The 17,172-nt window shown below is 37.8% G+C and overlaps 1 protein-coding gene across 1 annotated transcript in view; it reads right to left on the bottom strand.

The window, feature by feature from the left end:
- Window positions 1–8,883: 8,883 nt before the first annotated feature.
- TIPARP (TCDD inducible poly(ADP-ribose) polymerase) overlaps window positions 8,884–17,172 on the bottom strand; it is a 30,226-nt gene continuing 21,937 nt past the window's right edge. Inside the window, exons 5-6 of the mRNA XM_081086397.1 lie at window positions 12,251–12,529; window positions 8,884–11,579 (exon numbers count right to left, since the gene is read on the bottom strand). Of these exons, the coding sequence (XP_080942523.1) occupies window positions 11,132–11,579; window positions 12,251–12,529 (727 nt within the window). The 3' untranslated portion in view covers window positions 8,884–11,131. The remainder of the gene's footprint in view (window positions 11,580–12,250; window positions 12,530–17,172) is intronic.

Here is a 17,172-nt window from a genome sequence, read left to right as displayed (position 1 = left end):
CTGAGCTGAGAAAGGGAGAGAGAGAGAGAGAGCAAGAGCAAGAATGCAAACCTATACATCAGAGCCTACAAAGCTTAATGTGACCAAAGGAATGTTAATCGACAAACACTATCCAGATTTAACAACACTCGAGACATTATAAACTGACACCCGTACAAACATATGAAATACAGAAAATAGGATTAACCTTTGTCTTCAGGGGAGGTCATGCCTGCTTAAGGGCAATCCATCGTCAGCTGGCTGATATCTTGATATGGCCTAAGATTTGCACTTAGTATGGCAGGCAATATTCATGCGCTGCCAAGTGAAAAGGGATTTGGTATTTTCCAGTTCAATAAATGCAAACAAACCACACAATTGGGCATTAAGTAGATTGTGTTTTATCAGACTTTTCCAGTCCTGCAGTCTGTGTTGACCCAATCAACTAAATTATTGCCACTCTGGTTATCTGTGAATAAAAAACACAATTACAATTCCTGGGGCCTTACCTGCCACCTCCTCTGTAACACGTCTGATGGTGGTGAAATATCCCAGTCTGCTGAGTCATAGTCATTTCCTCCCTCCATCACTTAGGGTGGGTCTGTGATGCACAGTGACAGTTTGGGGACATAAGCTGCCTTATATTTTTAAGTCCCTGTCTTATCTTAGCTAATCTCCACCTTATTCCTTAAGAATGGGAATTCTTCTGCACCTCTGCACACACTCAACAAACATTACTGATTGAGTGTTCATCATACAAAGGTACTGAAGATACAAAGATCCCCTCCAGGAGCTCACAGTCTAGTGGTAAAGACATAGGTCTAAATAAATAATAAAAATGTAGTGTGGTAACATGGTGCCTGGGTGGGGATTGGAAAGTCTTTCCAAGAGCCACAAGCCCTGTTTCTTCTTCCATTAGTTCGTCTCTGTACTCCTTGACCTTCATCCTTAGAGGCAGCCATCACATTGACACCCATTCGGAAGTTGGCTAGTGTTAGACACCGGAAAGGTCCCACACAGCCTCGCCTTCATCTCACTGGCCATTTTCATACCTATCCCCTGCGTTCACAGGCAGATGTGAGGAAGCTTTAAGTCAATAAACGGGGATGGGGAAGGGGTTGTAAAGGATGATCAATTAAGATGATGAACAGAAGTATTGGAACATCACTTATATTCATTTTTATGTAAGAAATTTTAACATATGTAATACTTTCAACAATGAAGTGTTTTTTTTTAATTTAAAAGAAAAATATTAAATTTCCCCAACTTTTAACTTTTATGACACTGACACCCTCATTAGGCCTGTCTGTTGGATGGGCACATATCAAGTAGGTGTGGTACCCTCAGGAAAAAGTGAGTTCTCAGAGCAGAGGGAGGCATCTGCAGTCTTTTGGCCGTCAGATATTGGAACATATTTCAGGTTATCAGTGCTTGGTTGAGTGGATTTAAGAATTATATTATCCAAAATCTAGGGTTGCCAAACTATGGCCATGGTCAAATCCAGCCTGATGCTTATTTTTGCAAATAAAGCCATGCTCACTGATTTACATATTGTCTGTGTCTGCTTTCAGATAGCAGTGGCAGAGTTGAGCAGTGTGGGGGTCAGGAGTCTGTCTCCTGGGGATGTGCCATCCTGGCATGAAGATTATTTCGAGCTGAAACAATTAAAACCCAACAAACCCAAGAAGAGTTTTCGTTGTTTGTGTGTGTGTGTGTGTGTGTGTGTGTGTGTTTAACTTCCACCCCAACTCTTCTTACCTAAAGAGATTCAGATAAATAAGTGTATAAAAAAAATAAGTGTATCACAGAAGCACTGCTTCAGGAAAGGAACCTTAGAATAATTATCTTAGTATTTTCACTTACGCACATATGAAATTAAGTGTGGCAGACAGGGAGGATACAAGCAAAACTCTGCTGCTAGATTCCCCATAGTGCCCCTTTGTTTCTGGTGGCCCTGCAAGAATTTGTTGTTTGCTCTTTCTCTCCTACCTGTGAATTGCCTACTTTCCCCTCCCTTAGTCTAAAATGACATATATATCTCTTTAGCCTCACTGTCTTTGGAATTTTCATGCTTATGTGAATTCCCTGTATGCATGCATTAAAATTTGATTTTCTCCTGTTAAAATGCTGTATGTTATTTAATTTATTCAACCAGCCAGAAGAACTAAAGGGGTAAGGGACAGTAATTGCAACAGAGATTGTATGGCCTGAAAAACTGGAAACATTTACTATCAGGCCCTTTACGGACAACATTGGCCAAGTTCTACCCCCAAAATTGTTCAATTTTTAAAAAAATATATATTTTATTGATTTTTTACAGAGAGGAAGGGAGAGAGATAGTTAGAAACATCGATGAGAGAGAAACATCGATCAGCTGTCTCCTGCACACTCCCCACTGGGGATGTGCCCGCAACCAAGGTACATGCCCTTGACCGGAATCGAACCTGGGACCCTTCAATACGCAGTCCGATGCTCTATCCACTGAGCCAAACCGGTTAGAGCAAAATTGTTCAATTTTTGAAAATTTTTATAAGATGGGGAGAGAGGATAGTGGCCATGAAAATCTTTATGTCACACCAAGGTTCACTGGTTATCTCATGACAAAGTTCTTAAAAGAAAGGTAGAATTAAAGATGAATTATGCATGTTTATTTTATAAAAACACTAATGTTTCAAAGTTGCTGGCCTTTTATTCTGATGACAAGTAGCTGACTCTAGTGACCAAGAAGATATTTTTGAAAACAAAACAAAAAACAAACACAAAACAAAAAAACCACACACACATTTAAAATATTGTTTTAAGTGAAAATATCTTTTCACTTTGGAACAATGTGTGAGAAATGATTTGTGTATTTCACAAAATATCTTCTGTGGAGAGAACATTTTGAAAAAAAATATTTTGATGTGTTCCTACTTTGTGTGAGTGTGCTTCTAAAAAGAATAAGTGTATCACAGAAAATTGTTCATATGTATATTCTTAGACACTTGGAAGCAGAATTTTTTGTTTAAAAGCCATCTAAATGAAGAGTTTCAATAGAATTTGAAGCCATATGTTAAAATTACACAAATACAACAGTTTTCTACTGGTTTTCAAAAATGACTGGCATCTGGAAATATGAATATTTACTAGCTGAATTTCAACAGAAATCTTTGTCTAAGGAAGAATGAAAAAATGAGCATCGCGATTTAGTAAGCTCAGTCAATGGTGGACTTCTTTTCCCATTTGGACATGTGTCTTTGTGATATACTTTTCCCAGCTACTATTATTATTTTGTTTTTAGCAAAAACAAAAAATATTTGTGTACATTTAATAAATATAAAAACTACATTTCTTGTTTTTAAATTTTTAAAATCTTTTATATTATTTACTTCATCTTTTTCTTACTCAGTTCATATCTATTTTTGTGTCAGTTTTATAATGTATGTAGTTTGTTGGTGGAGAAGATATATGCAATTATGAATAAATAAGTATGTATACATTGGGATGCATGCCTCCCAAATATTTTAAAAAATAGGAATGTATCATTACAGTGTCTGGAGACCACTGATTTTGAGTGTGAATTTGAAATTTAGGTGATAAGTTTAAATAGGGCTTTGCCACTCACTGGCTACATTCTATTGATCAGAATAATTTATTGTAAGTCTTATTTTCTGAACTGTAAAATTGAGATAATTCCCGTGAGACACTTAATACAGAATCTAACACATAGTAAATGTTCAATAAATATAACTGTTTGATAAACATCAGTAAACAATATTATTGTACCTAAGTATCTCCACATTCTCCAGTCTCCTAGGGTCACCCTTTTCTTGATTATCCCATTAGAATAACTCAATCCCTCTCATCTCACTTATTTATGGGAAGACCAGCATACATCCCTGAATTTCTACAGAGGGTGCTTAAATTCGGGATAGTTTCATTTTCCTGCTGGTTGCTTGATGCCTCTCTCCTGGTTCAGGTGTCCATCACCTGCAGGCTTCTGTCCTGTTCCTTCTCCACATGTCCCCAAGAGAGGGCATAGCCTCCTTTCCAGCATTTTTTAAGACTCAGGGCTGTTGTAAGACGTATGACTTCGGAATAACACAGGGCAAGCACAGTTCAGAACAGTAAGCAACTTAAAATTGAGATATCACAGTTCCCGCTCTACATTCACGGACGACTGCCCACAGCTGGGAATGTCCTGCTGAGTCTGTACAGCCCTCGGCCAGACTGTCTTCCTGTTGTTGGCACAGTTCTTTCCCTCCAGAGAACTTTCTGCCTTCTTAGTTCTTTCTTGAATTCAGAGTCCAGCCTGTTTCTCAGACCAGCACAGCCTACTCTGTTATGCCAAGGTCTTAAGCACAGCTTCAGTCTGGGCATTAAACTCCTCGAGGAATATCATGAACACTTATGAGTGAATAACGCTCCCTGAAGTTGTTCAATAAGGAAGCCCTGACCTTTTCCATCAAGAGTGAAGGTGGATGGGAACACTCGACTTTCAAACCCAATAAGCCATTAATATCACTTCCTAAATAAAAAACCTGGAGTCTTTCCTGAATCCAAAATTATCAGATTGAATTCTGAAAGCAGGGGCTCAAGTTAAAAAATGTTATGCTTCCTTTCTCCTATGAGTCTTTCTAATGGAGCTGGGCAATAAAAAATTGTATTATCCCTACTTTCTAGATCTTTTTTTCTTTCCCTTTCTCTGTAATCAAGTCCTATAGGTCTTGATTTCTTCCCCTTTTCAACACCACCACCACTAAAAATAACAACAATACTATCATCACCATCACCACCTTTATGACCCTTATGACCCACATAACAACTTAGATCATGACATCACTGTCCCCACTATCACCCTCTCCATCAGCATATCATCTTCTCCATCACCACCATGGCTACCGTCACTAACATCACAGTCACCACCATCATGAAGGACCACTGTTATCAGCTCAATGGTTATGATCACCATCACCATAGCCATCTCTACCTCCTTGTTGGCTTTTCGGAGACCCTGTGGCAATTCTGTGAAAAGCTGCCAAAGCTCTCTAGAGTTTTTATTTTGGGAATTCTATAGGCATGTCTTCCAGCTGTCTGCTTCCAACTTTTTTTTTTTTTTTTTGCTCATTAGATACTTTTCGCCCCCAACTGCCCTCCCCTGCTGGCCTGGTTGCCCCTAACTGCCCTCCCCTTCTGGCCTTATCACCCACAACTGCCCTCCCCTTCTGGCCATCTTGTGACCACATGGGGGTGGCCATCTTGTGCAAGGGTGTGATGGTCAATTTGCATGTTACCGCTTTATTACATAGGACCAGAGGCCCGGTGCACAACATTCGTGCACTTGGGGGGGTGGGGGGGGAGTCCCTCAGCCAGGCCTGTGACCTGTAGCAGTCCAGGAGCCCTCGGGGGATGTCCTACTGATGGCTTAGGCCCGCGCAGTCGGACATCCTTAGTGCTGCTGCGGAGGCAGGAGAGGCTCGCTATGCTCGCCAGCCATCAGCCCAGCTTGTGGCTGAGTGGCGCTCCCCCTGTGGGAGCACACTGACCACCAGGGGGGCAGCTCATGCATTGAGCTTCTGCCCCTCTGGTGGTCAGTGCGTGCCATAGCTACCGGTCGTTCTGTCATTTGGTCGATTTGCATATTATCCTTTTATTATATAGGATAGCTTTCTAAAGATTCTTCAACATAATTTCTATTTTAGTTATTACTTGTATTAGCTTCCTATTGCTGCTGTTACAAACCACCACAAACTTAGTGGTTTAAAACAATACAAATTTATTATGTTGTAGTTCTGGAGGTCAGAAGTCTTAAAATCAATGTGACAGTGGGGCTGTGTTCCTTCTGGAGTCTCTAGGGTAGAATATTTGCTTACTTTTTCTAACTTCTAGATCAGGCCACCTGCATTCCTTAGCTCATGACCTCATCCTCCATCTACAAAGTCAGCAGCATAGCATCTTCCAATTTCTTTCTGACCTTCTGTCTCCCTCTTATAAAAAAGAACTTTGTGATTGCATTGGGCTCCCCAGGGTAATCTCCCCATCTCAAGACCCTTAATTTAATCGCATATGCAAAGCCTCTTTTGCCTTCTAAGGCAACATATTCACAAATTCCTATGATTAGGACTTGGATATCTTAGGGGCATACCAAGTCTTTATTTGGAATAGGATGTCTTTATTCAGCCTTCCATACCACTACTTCTATTATTACTACTGCTAGCAAAAATTTGCCAGGAACTATGCTAACTGCTTTACATTCTTCATCTCAATTAGTTCATAAACCACATACTAAGATTGTGTAACTTTCTGAGACAGGCTTGTGACTAAGCCATTGCTGATAATGACAGTAATTCATCACAAAATTGAGTAATAATGATAGAAAAATCTGCATTTCCACTCCTATCGAGCACTGACTTGTATATGCCTACAAGTTAATTATGAGATTATAAATGTATTTTTACAAAAATGTAGTCATATGGGTAGAAATTTGCATTTAGAAGAAATTCAGCTACATTTGAGTCGCTGGAAGGAAAGCTTGTAGTTACTGGGTTCAGTTAGCGTAGATCATTGAGACCAATGCTAATTAGATTTATGGTTGTTACTCCTAAATGGAACAGTTTGTTGCACTTAGCTTAAGAGACTATATGCATAACCCATGGACATAGACAATAGTGGAGTAGGCCTGGGGGTGGAGAATACAGGGTAGAAGGGGTCAATGGAGGGAAAAAGGGGACACCTTTAATACTTTCAACAAGATAAATTAAAAAAAAAAAAACTGTCTTAGACCCTTGACCAAGATGCTATGAAATGCAAACCTTCAAGTAGGACCTTTGTCAGAAAAGTGTGGCTAAATGCACAAAACCCAAAAACTCACCACTGCTATTCAAACCCAATTTATAAACCGATGGTTGCACAAGAATTTGTTAGCATTAAAAAGTCCCACATTATCATGCAATTGAGTAGCATCTGTTTAATGTACTCTTGCCACTCAAATCTGTTAGAGGCAATCCTCAATGTACTGTGCAACACTTACAAGTGCAGCTGATGTATCTAAACATAGGGCCCAAATGACAATTTGTCACCTAAGACTTCCTAAGTATTAGGAGGGTTAGAGGCTCTTGAACACTGGGTTGAAACTCTTAGCTGTCTGATTTAAGGCTATTTTAAAATAGAATATAATTAAGATGATAGTTATAAAAGGCTAAATATAGATAATAGTCTAGCCCAGTCATTTTCAGCCTGTTGGCTGTAAATTCTAGCAACATGTGGAAGTTATTGTAAGGAGTCCATTAACCCATTTGAGTACCAAATGTTGTCTGCAGATTATATCCTCCATATCAAATGTTGATATGGTTGTGATGAGTAATACAAATGTGCTTAAAATATCACTGAATTCATAGAAGCTTTTGGTCATTTTGCATGTTATTAATAATCATTAGGCACTTCAGTACAATTAAGTGTGAAATTCTGATATCCTCAAAGTGGTTGGGCACCTCTGCTCTAACTTGAATTTAGCAGTGGGCACAAAATACTTCTGATACACCAATGTTTCCATTCCTTGTAAGATTAAAGCTTTAGAAGAGCTGTCATCTGAAAGTTCTATTCAGAAGTGAGTCTCCCAAAAGATGCTGAGGAGTTGAGCAATATATTAAGACTAACAATGCTGATGAAACCTTTCAATAGCATCTTTTTCTTTCTACAATGATAGCTTAAGAGTAAGTTTAGCAAGATAAAGGTAAAAAAGTCTCATTTCCTTTTAACTCCCCTGAAGGAGTGCCTAATCAATAAACTAGATGGGTCTGTTTTTAAAACCCAACACTATCTTTTCTAAGAAAATGTCTAGCTTTTAATTTGTAAATAAATGCTATCAGTTGTACAGCACTTTACAAGAAATTTTTGCACTGTAGGGTCCAAGAGTGGGAACATTCTTATCATTTGTAGTCTTTTTATTTACTTATTTTTAAAGCAAGCAACTTTTTTTTTCATTCTTTATTGATTTCAGAGAGGAAGAGAGAGGGATAGATAGAAACATCAATGATGTCAGAGAACCATTGATCAGCTGCCTCCTGCACTCCCCCCATTGGGGATCGATCCCCCAATCTAGGCATGTGCCATGACCAGGAATCAAACCGTGACCTCCTGATTCATAGATCCATGGCTCAACTCTGAGCCACGCCAGCTGGGCTCATCTGTAGTCTTTTGAAAAAGAAAAAAAAAAGAAACAACGCACACTATTTCAAAGATGAGAAGCCACATGAAAGGTTAAGTGACTTGTCAAACACAGAAGAGGAAGCTACAAATATTTTTTTTTAAAAAAATCACATAATAGCAACTTAAGTGATGTGAATTAGATGTTAGAAATGTGTCATACTGAATTTTCTATGCATTTTGACTATTTGATCCCAATGAAGAAAAACTGGAAACATTTTGTGGTCATCTTACCTTCCTTAAGAGGAAAAAAATACTCTGATTTAAACTGACAAGTACAGTTTGGGTGTTGACTATATTCTCTTTAGGCTTAGTATAATAAAAATTCCTATAAATATCAGCATTTCAGGACTTATTTTTATATCTAAATAATAATTTACTAAATAAACAGGTTTCAGGCCAATAGAACAGAGTTTTACAATTTATAATTACACAGGATCCAATATTTGTAAGTTTTTAACACATAAAAAAACTTGTCCTGTATATAGGATTGTATGGCATTGAAATATCTTGGGGAGTCTGCAGACTCTCCTTAGAAATCTTTACCATAGTTTAATTAACAGCAAGTTCCAACTTTCTGAAATGGTATAAATTATAGCTGGGCAAGTAGGGATAAAGATTTACTGAATGCCTTTCAGTATGTTTTCAATCCATGGAACCATTATAAAATTGAGGCTGACTCCACAGTTTTTTTTTTTTTTTTTTAATATATTTGTATTGATTTCAGAGAGGAAGGTAGAGGGAGAAAGAAACAGAAACATCAACGATTTCATTGATTGGCTGCCTCCTGCACACCCCACACTGGGGACAGAGCCCACAGCCCAAAACCTGGACATGTACCCTGATCAGGAACCAAACTGGGACCTCCTGTTCATAGGCTGATGCTCAACCATTGAACCATGCTGGCCGGGCTGACTCCACAGTTCGTGCTTAGATAAAACAACATACGATACTATATAGGAATTTCAAAATTATTACACTGGAGGTTAAATACTGTCAGATGCTCACATTTACCAATCAGATGACTAAGTTGGCTGAAAGTTAAGGTGCTTGAGAGCTGACAAGATTTCTATATTCCTTTTTCTATTTCCTTCAGCACCTGTTGGAAGGGACAACCCTGCTCATATTTTGCACTATAGCTATTTGCTGATATAAAACATGTCCCTTTTAAGATGCCCCAAATACTTACCTGCAAAATAAAATATTCACTCTTCTCTGGTGACTTAGTCGACTGTTAGATAATATCCTCTCTGCTGATTCCCAGAGCACACATTTTAAGCAGCCAGTTCTGGTTAGTTCTGCTCATTCAATCACTCATTCAACCAACCAACCAACCAACCAACCGTCACTTATAGATCATCTACTATGTGTTGAATTCAGTTATCTTAAATTGAACCAAAGCAAAAAGTTTTAAAGAATTACCAGAGCTTTTATTTTTGCTTAGTTTTATTAAAAAAATAAATATATCATAAAGCTTTTTTTTTTTTCTTTAGGGAGAAAAAAGGAACAAGTTTCATAAAATCAAATAAGCAATGGCAAGGTGTCTTAACTTGAAAAAGATTGGGAATCACAGGTTTACAAGTTCTAATTGAAACAACAACTGTAACAGCCACAGTTGGCCGCTTCATGCCAATGGCAGCAAACAAGATCAACTAGAGCAAAATAAATAATGGTGTGGAAGCCCTGAAAAGTGTTTAAACAGACTGATTCACTGAGACATCAATATAGATATATCTTGCTTTAAATAACACAGAAGTTCCTGAAAAGTTCTGTGTAAATGAAATGACCACAAGATATTCAAAAAGCTTGGTATCTGAAGGAATTCTGTAAAGTCTTTTGTGAACAGCCACTTCCACTTCTGTAAATCCAGGTGTTTGCTTTGCTTAAGGCAAAGTAAACCTAGCTGCTACCTCTCTGAACTGAGATGTCAGCATATTCACCTCACACTGCTCCAGCTGGGCCAGCAGCACAACTTCCAAGTTTGTGTTTCTATTAAGTAGTGTAAAATAGAGCCAGCCAGGAAACCCAGCTGCATCTGGCAACGCAGGCATAGGGGCGGGATTACCACCTTTAACATTATTTCCAAGTCAGCAAATACTTTTGAGAGTCTACTTTGTGCAAAGCACAGTAATAAGCCCTATCAATTTGCTTACAGATAGACTTGCTTTCTCTAAAACCTTGGCAGGGCCTACCTCTGGAACCCTAAAATAAAGTAATACTCCTCATCTTCAAAACTGGCTTTAACCAAATTAGCTGCCCAACTTTTTCAAACTGAGTGAATGATAATGGGAGAGACTTTTTCCAAGGCTGAAGTGTAACAACACGAGAATCACATATAACTGGCTAGTGAAAAATTTTGCTGATGACAAAAATTTTTCAAATAGTTCCTTTTTTTAAACTTCCTCTAAACACAACTCTGAATTCTCAGGCAAACTCTGCAAAAGTTAAAGTCATTGGTACGCTTTGGTTCGGTGATACATTTGTCTGGCTGATAGAAATATTTCTTTCCACTTTGGACAGGGAGTACATATGAGAATACTAGTTCCAGTCAGTTTTATCACTGTAAATACACCAAATCCTCACTTTGTTCACAGCTTCCATTTCATTTGGCCAAACTTCTACCAGGCTTAAGTCACATTCAATTAGTTAGGCTCTTTTTTTTTTTTTTTTTAATGCTTCTAATAACATTGCTGCCTATATGTACAAGTGTGAATGAAGAGTATGCAATCTGTAGTCTTTCCCACACTGAGTACACTAACAACAATTAGTAAATAATTAAAGAGTAAGTGGTCATTTTAAAACTTGTTTTTCTTCAAAATCTTTTTACTTTCTAACACTTAAAAAAAATGGGTCTTAAAAGTGCCCTATTAATGTCCAATGCTGTTTCCCACTCTGTCCCACCCATCCAAAACCTGCTACAAATGCTGGATTGAGTTCTTATCAAATAATTTAACAGTACCAAGATTTTTCAAATGGAAACAGTGTTACTGACTTCTTCATACTGAATAACAAAATAAGGGTAACTCTGGTCATCATTAAAAATGACAAAAATCTGAGGCTCAAAGAAATTATCCACACAAGAGTCATACAGGTCACTGGTGACACTGCCGGGATTGACGGGAGGAGGTCTTCTCATGCCATGACTACCCATCGTATATCTGCCAGTTAGCACTTTGGCCAGAAACATGAAATGGACTCCTTTGGAGGACTTCTTAGAAAAATTATGAGAGTAGCTTGCCTTCTTTGCAAAATAACTGCCTTGTCCAAACATTGTAGCATGCTTTCCACAGACTCGAGGGTCAAAGTTGTGCTTGCAGATTCCATCTACCACATCCTGGGATGTTCCATGAAATAAGTGCCTCTCATTTATTATTCTGTCACGGCCACATATTTTTCTGTTCATATATTCCTTTTTCCTAATGCAAGAGTGGATAGGGAATTCAGAAGAAAGAAGGTATGCATCAATTTAAAAGGCATGATGTGGTCATAAACTTCCTTATGGTTTCAATGGGAAAGAGATGTTAAAGGGCAAAATGCCATCAGTGATCACATTGAAAGTTTAAGCTTATCATTTCCACTGCAGACAAAAGCCCTTTCTTTTTTTCTCTACCAACTGTTCACATGCTTTCTCTTCCACTTAAAACTAGTTTTCACATTTTACCTTTTCAGAATGCCTTCCTTGTCCAATTTCACCAACCTAATGCCTCTTAATTATGAGATTCCTCAAACCTACATATATTCCTTTTGCACTACATTAATTTGTTTGTTGACTTGAGAGGCAGCCTAGTAGAGTAATTAAGAGCAAGATTTCTAGTGCTAGACTGCTAGGATCCAAATTCTAGCATCTTATTCGCTGTATGTCCTTTGGCAAATTACCAACCTTTCCTATGACTCAGTTTCCTCTCTGTAAAATGTAGACTGCAGTACTCCACTCCTACTTACAGGTCTGTTATAAGAATTATATGAGAGTTAACATATAAAAACACAAACATATTAATTTCTATGCAAGTCTTTACTATTAGGTTCCACACTTGTCCTTAGCTATATTAAGAAAAGCTCTCTTAAACTTTTCATACTACTGACTCACCTTTTATATTTCTCCCAAAGAAACTGGTTTTGGACTCTCAATATTTGCAAAATTCTATATTTAAATTCAGGCACAGTCTTATGAAAAAGATTGTAAATAATTCGATAACTTTTGTCCTCCGAAGAAACAGGCACTTGGATAAAGTCCTGAGATGGATGCATATAAACCCAAGTTTCAGGGTAAAAGTTTGCTGAGGTGACCCCATCTGGGCAGATGATTTGTGATGATGAGGTTGCTTCGAGAGGTGAAGGAGCCTGCGTGGGAACACCACCAAGTGTCCTAGAAGGAGAAGAAGAAATGTCACTGTCAACCACTCAGAACATTTCACATTAGAATGCACTATAGCAATACCTAATATTATAATCTGTATAGCTTAAAAGCTTGTTTAAAAAACAATATATAAAATGCTATTGATTAAAGACAAAAGAAATCTTAGAACAAAAACTGCCTTTATACAGATATTATTTGCTTCCTCCTGGCCTCCTATTTGTGGGAAAAACTATAGAATATACTGCTGCAAGGTAAGCAAACAAGAACAAATTTATAAATATCTTTTAAAAAAAATGTATTTTATTGATTTTTTACAGAGAGGAAGGGAGAGAGAGAGAGAGAGAGAGAGAGTTAGAAACATCGATGAGAGAGAAACATCAATCAGCTGCCTCCTGCACACCTCCTACTGGGGATGTGCCCACAACCAATGTAAATGCTCTTGACCGGAATCGAACTGGGACCCTTGAATCTGTAGGCCAACGCTCTATCCACTAAGCCAAACCAGTCAGGGCTATAAATATCTTTACTTTTTGAATCCTGGACTCCTCTTTTGCCTATATAGTTATAAAGCTTTGTTTCAAGGGAGAGGTGGTAATTTATATGTGTTCTTCCAACTTTGCTGTACTAAATAGGAAACATATCATTATTAACGTCTATGTGGGGTAAGGAGAGCAGAATAAGGGGGAGAAAAAAGTGAGGCAGTAGAAAAGAGGGAGGCTTACAGAGAGAAGGCACAAAATATTAAAAATAAAAACCTTAAACTTTATAATTTTTATAAAAACAAACAAAAATCATAGCATGGGCATTGAAAGCTGACATTTGGAATTTGCTTCCTTTTTCAGTATCACATACAACAACAAAAACCCCCACCAATACTATTCAAATTTTACAACTTTAGGGGTGATGGCTCTAATTACTTTAAGCTCTAGAGACCAGAATGCATATTCTTGAACCTTTAAATTCAGATGAATTTGAAAGATGAATTTAGATAAGCAGCAACTTGCTCAGTTACTTATTCCTGCCTGATTAAATGCTTAAATTCAAATCACATTTCTTGACCATTTTCAAAACAGAGCAAAAAGGAAGAAGCAGAGAGAAAGGAAATCCTGACCCTAAGTCCCAGATTCAGGTTTAGGGTACTGTAACATTCATCAGCATGTAGTGATCACAAGGAAGCAACAAGTCTGCCAAATAGATTAGGAAAGTGAAATTTTCCAAGAGTTTTGCGACACAGAGGTTACAACTGTGGGTGAACATGCATCTAATCTCCAGCACGTATCTCATCCTCCTCCTCCTAATAATCATACCCACCTTATACTAAGCACACACTACAAACCAGGCATTTTATATATATTATTTCTGTCATAAGCACCCTGCAAGATGGTCTGCTTATCCCTACTTTTCAAATTAAAAAGCTGCTAGCAGAGCCAGCAAAGGCCAGAGACAGGATTTTAATCAAGGTCTACCTAGTTTCTAAGTGCATATGTGAAATATGTAGAAATGAAAAGAGTACATATTTTTCCATTTCCCCCAATATATGCAAACAAGGCTTGAAAGTGATGGATATCAGGATTAGAACTCGGCTCCAACTAACACCACTACCATCACCTCTCATAGTCTTTTGCCTTTTAAGAGATGACTTGAGAAGAAGCTAACAATTAATAGAGGGACAACTCCCTTCTTTAATCCCCACCCCTTCAAGCTGTGCCTTGTATTAACCTGCCTCGAACTCCTTGTATCCCCCAGGTGCTTTTAAGTTCAGGGGCAGATTTAAAGGAGTGCTTTCTCCAACTTTTATGACAGAAGGCACAACAGTTCTTGGTATCTGGAGCATTTTCACCAAGCTTTGACAGATCCCTCCAGAACCTGCGTTCACTGGTATATATTTCTGGAGAGAGGCATCACTGTTTTAATCAGATTCTGAAAAGTCTGTAACTCCTTAAAAGCCATCACAATTCTGGAGGATGGCAGGAAACACAGAATATAAGCTCCTTATCTTTAGCTGTCCCCACTATCCCTGCTCTGCAAAGAGGGTAAATCCAAGCACACCAGGTTTTCCAGTATTCTCAGGGGTTGAAGTTAGCAACAGAGGTTTCTGTGTTGAGGGGAGGAGGGTAAGATTCTTCCCAAGCACTCTGCCCAAAACAGGTTTTAGGCTGTCGCAACTCTATTGAAAACGTGGCACTAACAATAGAGGACACTGCTTCTTTTCTTTCTAATACCATTCCTCTCTTAACAAAAACACAACAGTTTCATAAACTAGAAGTTTCAAACCTATCTTTTCCTTTTTCAGAGGGGAAAGGGTCTATTATTTACTCACACATACCTAAAGATGTGCCTGTGTAACTAAGTCTCATCCATCCTAAGATATTAGATTAGATCATATATATCTAGTCAACACCCATTCCCATCAACAGATGCTTACTTTTAACAAGCCAACGTCCTAATTGGACTAAAACATAAAAATGCATATAGACATTGTCTGATGGAGTTATACAATCTAGTTGACATGGGTTAAAAATATGTATATTCCAAGCACACTTAGAAATGTGGCTTTATTTTCTGAGAATGCTGAGCTTGTAGTCAGCTCATAGGTTTTCCAAAGACATACTGTGCTTTACAGTGCTGCACCAGTCTTCTTTAGGGAGGCAAAGCTGGTGGGTAAGGAACTTGTACTCACGGACCTCTGATGAATGGATTTTCAGAATCCAAGGTCACCTTTTATCACTCACCTTCACCCTCCCTTGTCATATTTTTGAAAGAGGTTTCCTAACCCAACTTCAGTAATGAACTAAAAACTAATTCATTTTATCCTTTTGGGAGGAGAAGCCAAAGAAACTGTATCAGGTCTTCTCATAACCATGAGGTGATTGCATGGAATAGATGTCTTTTCAGCTGAAATGAACTCACAAACCTCTAAACCTGAGATTTGTTTGCTTTTATGTAACCTCAGCACAAGTATTCTAAGAATATTAAAGAATAAGCTCCTTTTTATCAGTCCCATGAAAAAAGAGCAAGCACAAGGAAAAAAACTTTTTTGTAACTGAGGTGATAGATGTTAACTAAACTTACTGTGGTAATCATTTTGTAATATATACATATGTCAAGTCATTATGCTGTACACCTTACACTTACAGTGTTGTTTGTCGATTATAAATAAAACTGGAAGAAAAAAAAGAGCAGGGAAACCCTCATTTAAAGAGCTAAGTTTGCAGGAAATTCGTGAATTAAGTCAGCCTCCCTCTCCAATCATCTTACTACCTTCCTACTCTGGGCTTTCCCAATTCTTAGGCATCTCTGATTCCCCAATAATTGTGGCTTTTTTGACACCTATATTTTTCTTTGACCTTTAGTATTTACTAACACTTAACAAACTTTTTTTCTGGCTAAAATCATGATCTTTCAGACTCCGAGAGTTGGCTTCTGCAATCAATCAAATAACAGTCTATGGACTAGTAAACAGAAGGCTTAGTACTGAGAAATAGATTTTCTGAAACCTGCTTTTAGAACTACCTCACTCCTCTTTCTCCCCAAGTACCCCTTAGGCCCAGACTCAGTTGGATGGGAATTGAAGGGCTGCATTTACCCATTCTACCCTGGTGAACTTGATGTTTCTCTATTCCTTTCTCACTGACATGTTTGCACAATCTCCGATTTGCTAAGCTTTTACTTTATACCTGATTACCACTGTTCCAGACAACATTAAAATAGGAAATTTTAAAAAGAAAATGGAAGAACTTTGTTCTCTTTAAGCCTAAGTTATAAATAGTAATTCCATATTTGTGGCATTAATTCTACTACTGCTTATATAATAGTTTATACTTTTACAAAACAAGCTTAGGTTTTAAAGGGGGGAGAGGAGGTAGCATTTCATAATTACTTGTCTTAGGATCAAAACAAATTTTCACCATTCTATGAAAGTCCCTCAACAATGTAGCACTTGAATGAGCATTCTTACTCTCACACAGAAGCTACATCTCACTCAACTGGCTCAGCATGCCAAGGCGCTGTTCCCACTAATGAGTTCCACCATCTCACTAGGATGACGATGTATTCTTAACTACTGGACACTGACATTATCGCCAGCTGTGCTAATGAAATCACAGAAATGGCATTTTTATTAATTTCTAATTTAAAAAAACCAGACAAAGTAAAATTTTTCACACTTGGACAAGAAAGAAAGGACACATTTACCCAAGCAAACATATATTTCTAAAATTGGACTTATTACACAGTACTTTTGGATCTTGAGAATTTCATGGATTTTTACTTGTTTCTATTTTGTTTGAATGTTCCCTTTGCAATCTCAGAATTAGAATCATTAAAGTTCCGTCATAATGATCTGGGAAAAACACAGTTTGGGCTTGAAATTAAAAAAAAAGAAACTACTATTAAGAATATAAAAAGAGCATCTTCACCTCAAAGATCAGCAGAAGGGACCAACCAATATTACTCTAACCTCCAAAGTTCATAAAACCAAGTAAATCCAGTATCATTTTAAAAATCAGGCTCTAAATACAGTATATCTGACTAGAGTATATAAAGATTTCCCTTAAGATACTCACTTTCACAGATGGCTATGCAAATGGCAATGTACCCCATCTTTTCACATCTACAAAGATGTGTGAGTGGACTATGTAGAGAGGGAAAGA

Source organism: Myotis nattereri (genome assembly GCF_964212035.1).
Source record: "Myotis nattereri genome assembly, chromosome: 3".
NCBI classification, from domain to species: Eukaryota; Metazoa; Chordata; class Mammalia; order Chiroptera; family Vespertilionidae; genus Myotis; species Myotis nattereri.
The sequence above is the reverse complement of the archived record's forward strand: the minus strand, read 5'-3'. Positions and strand labels throughout refer to the sequence as shown.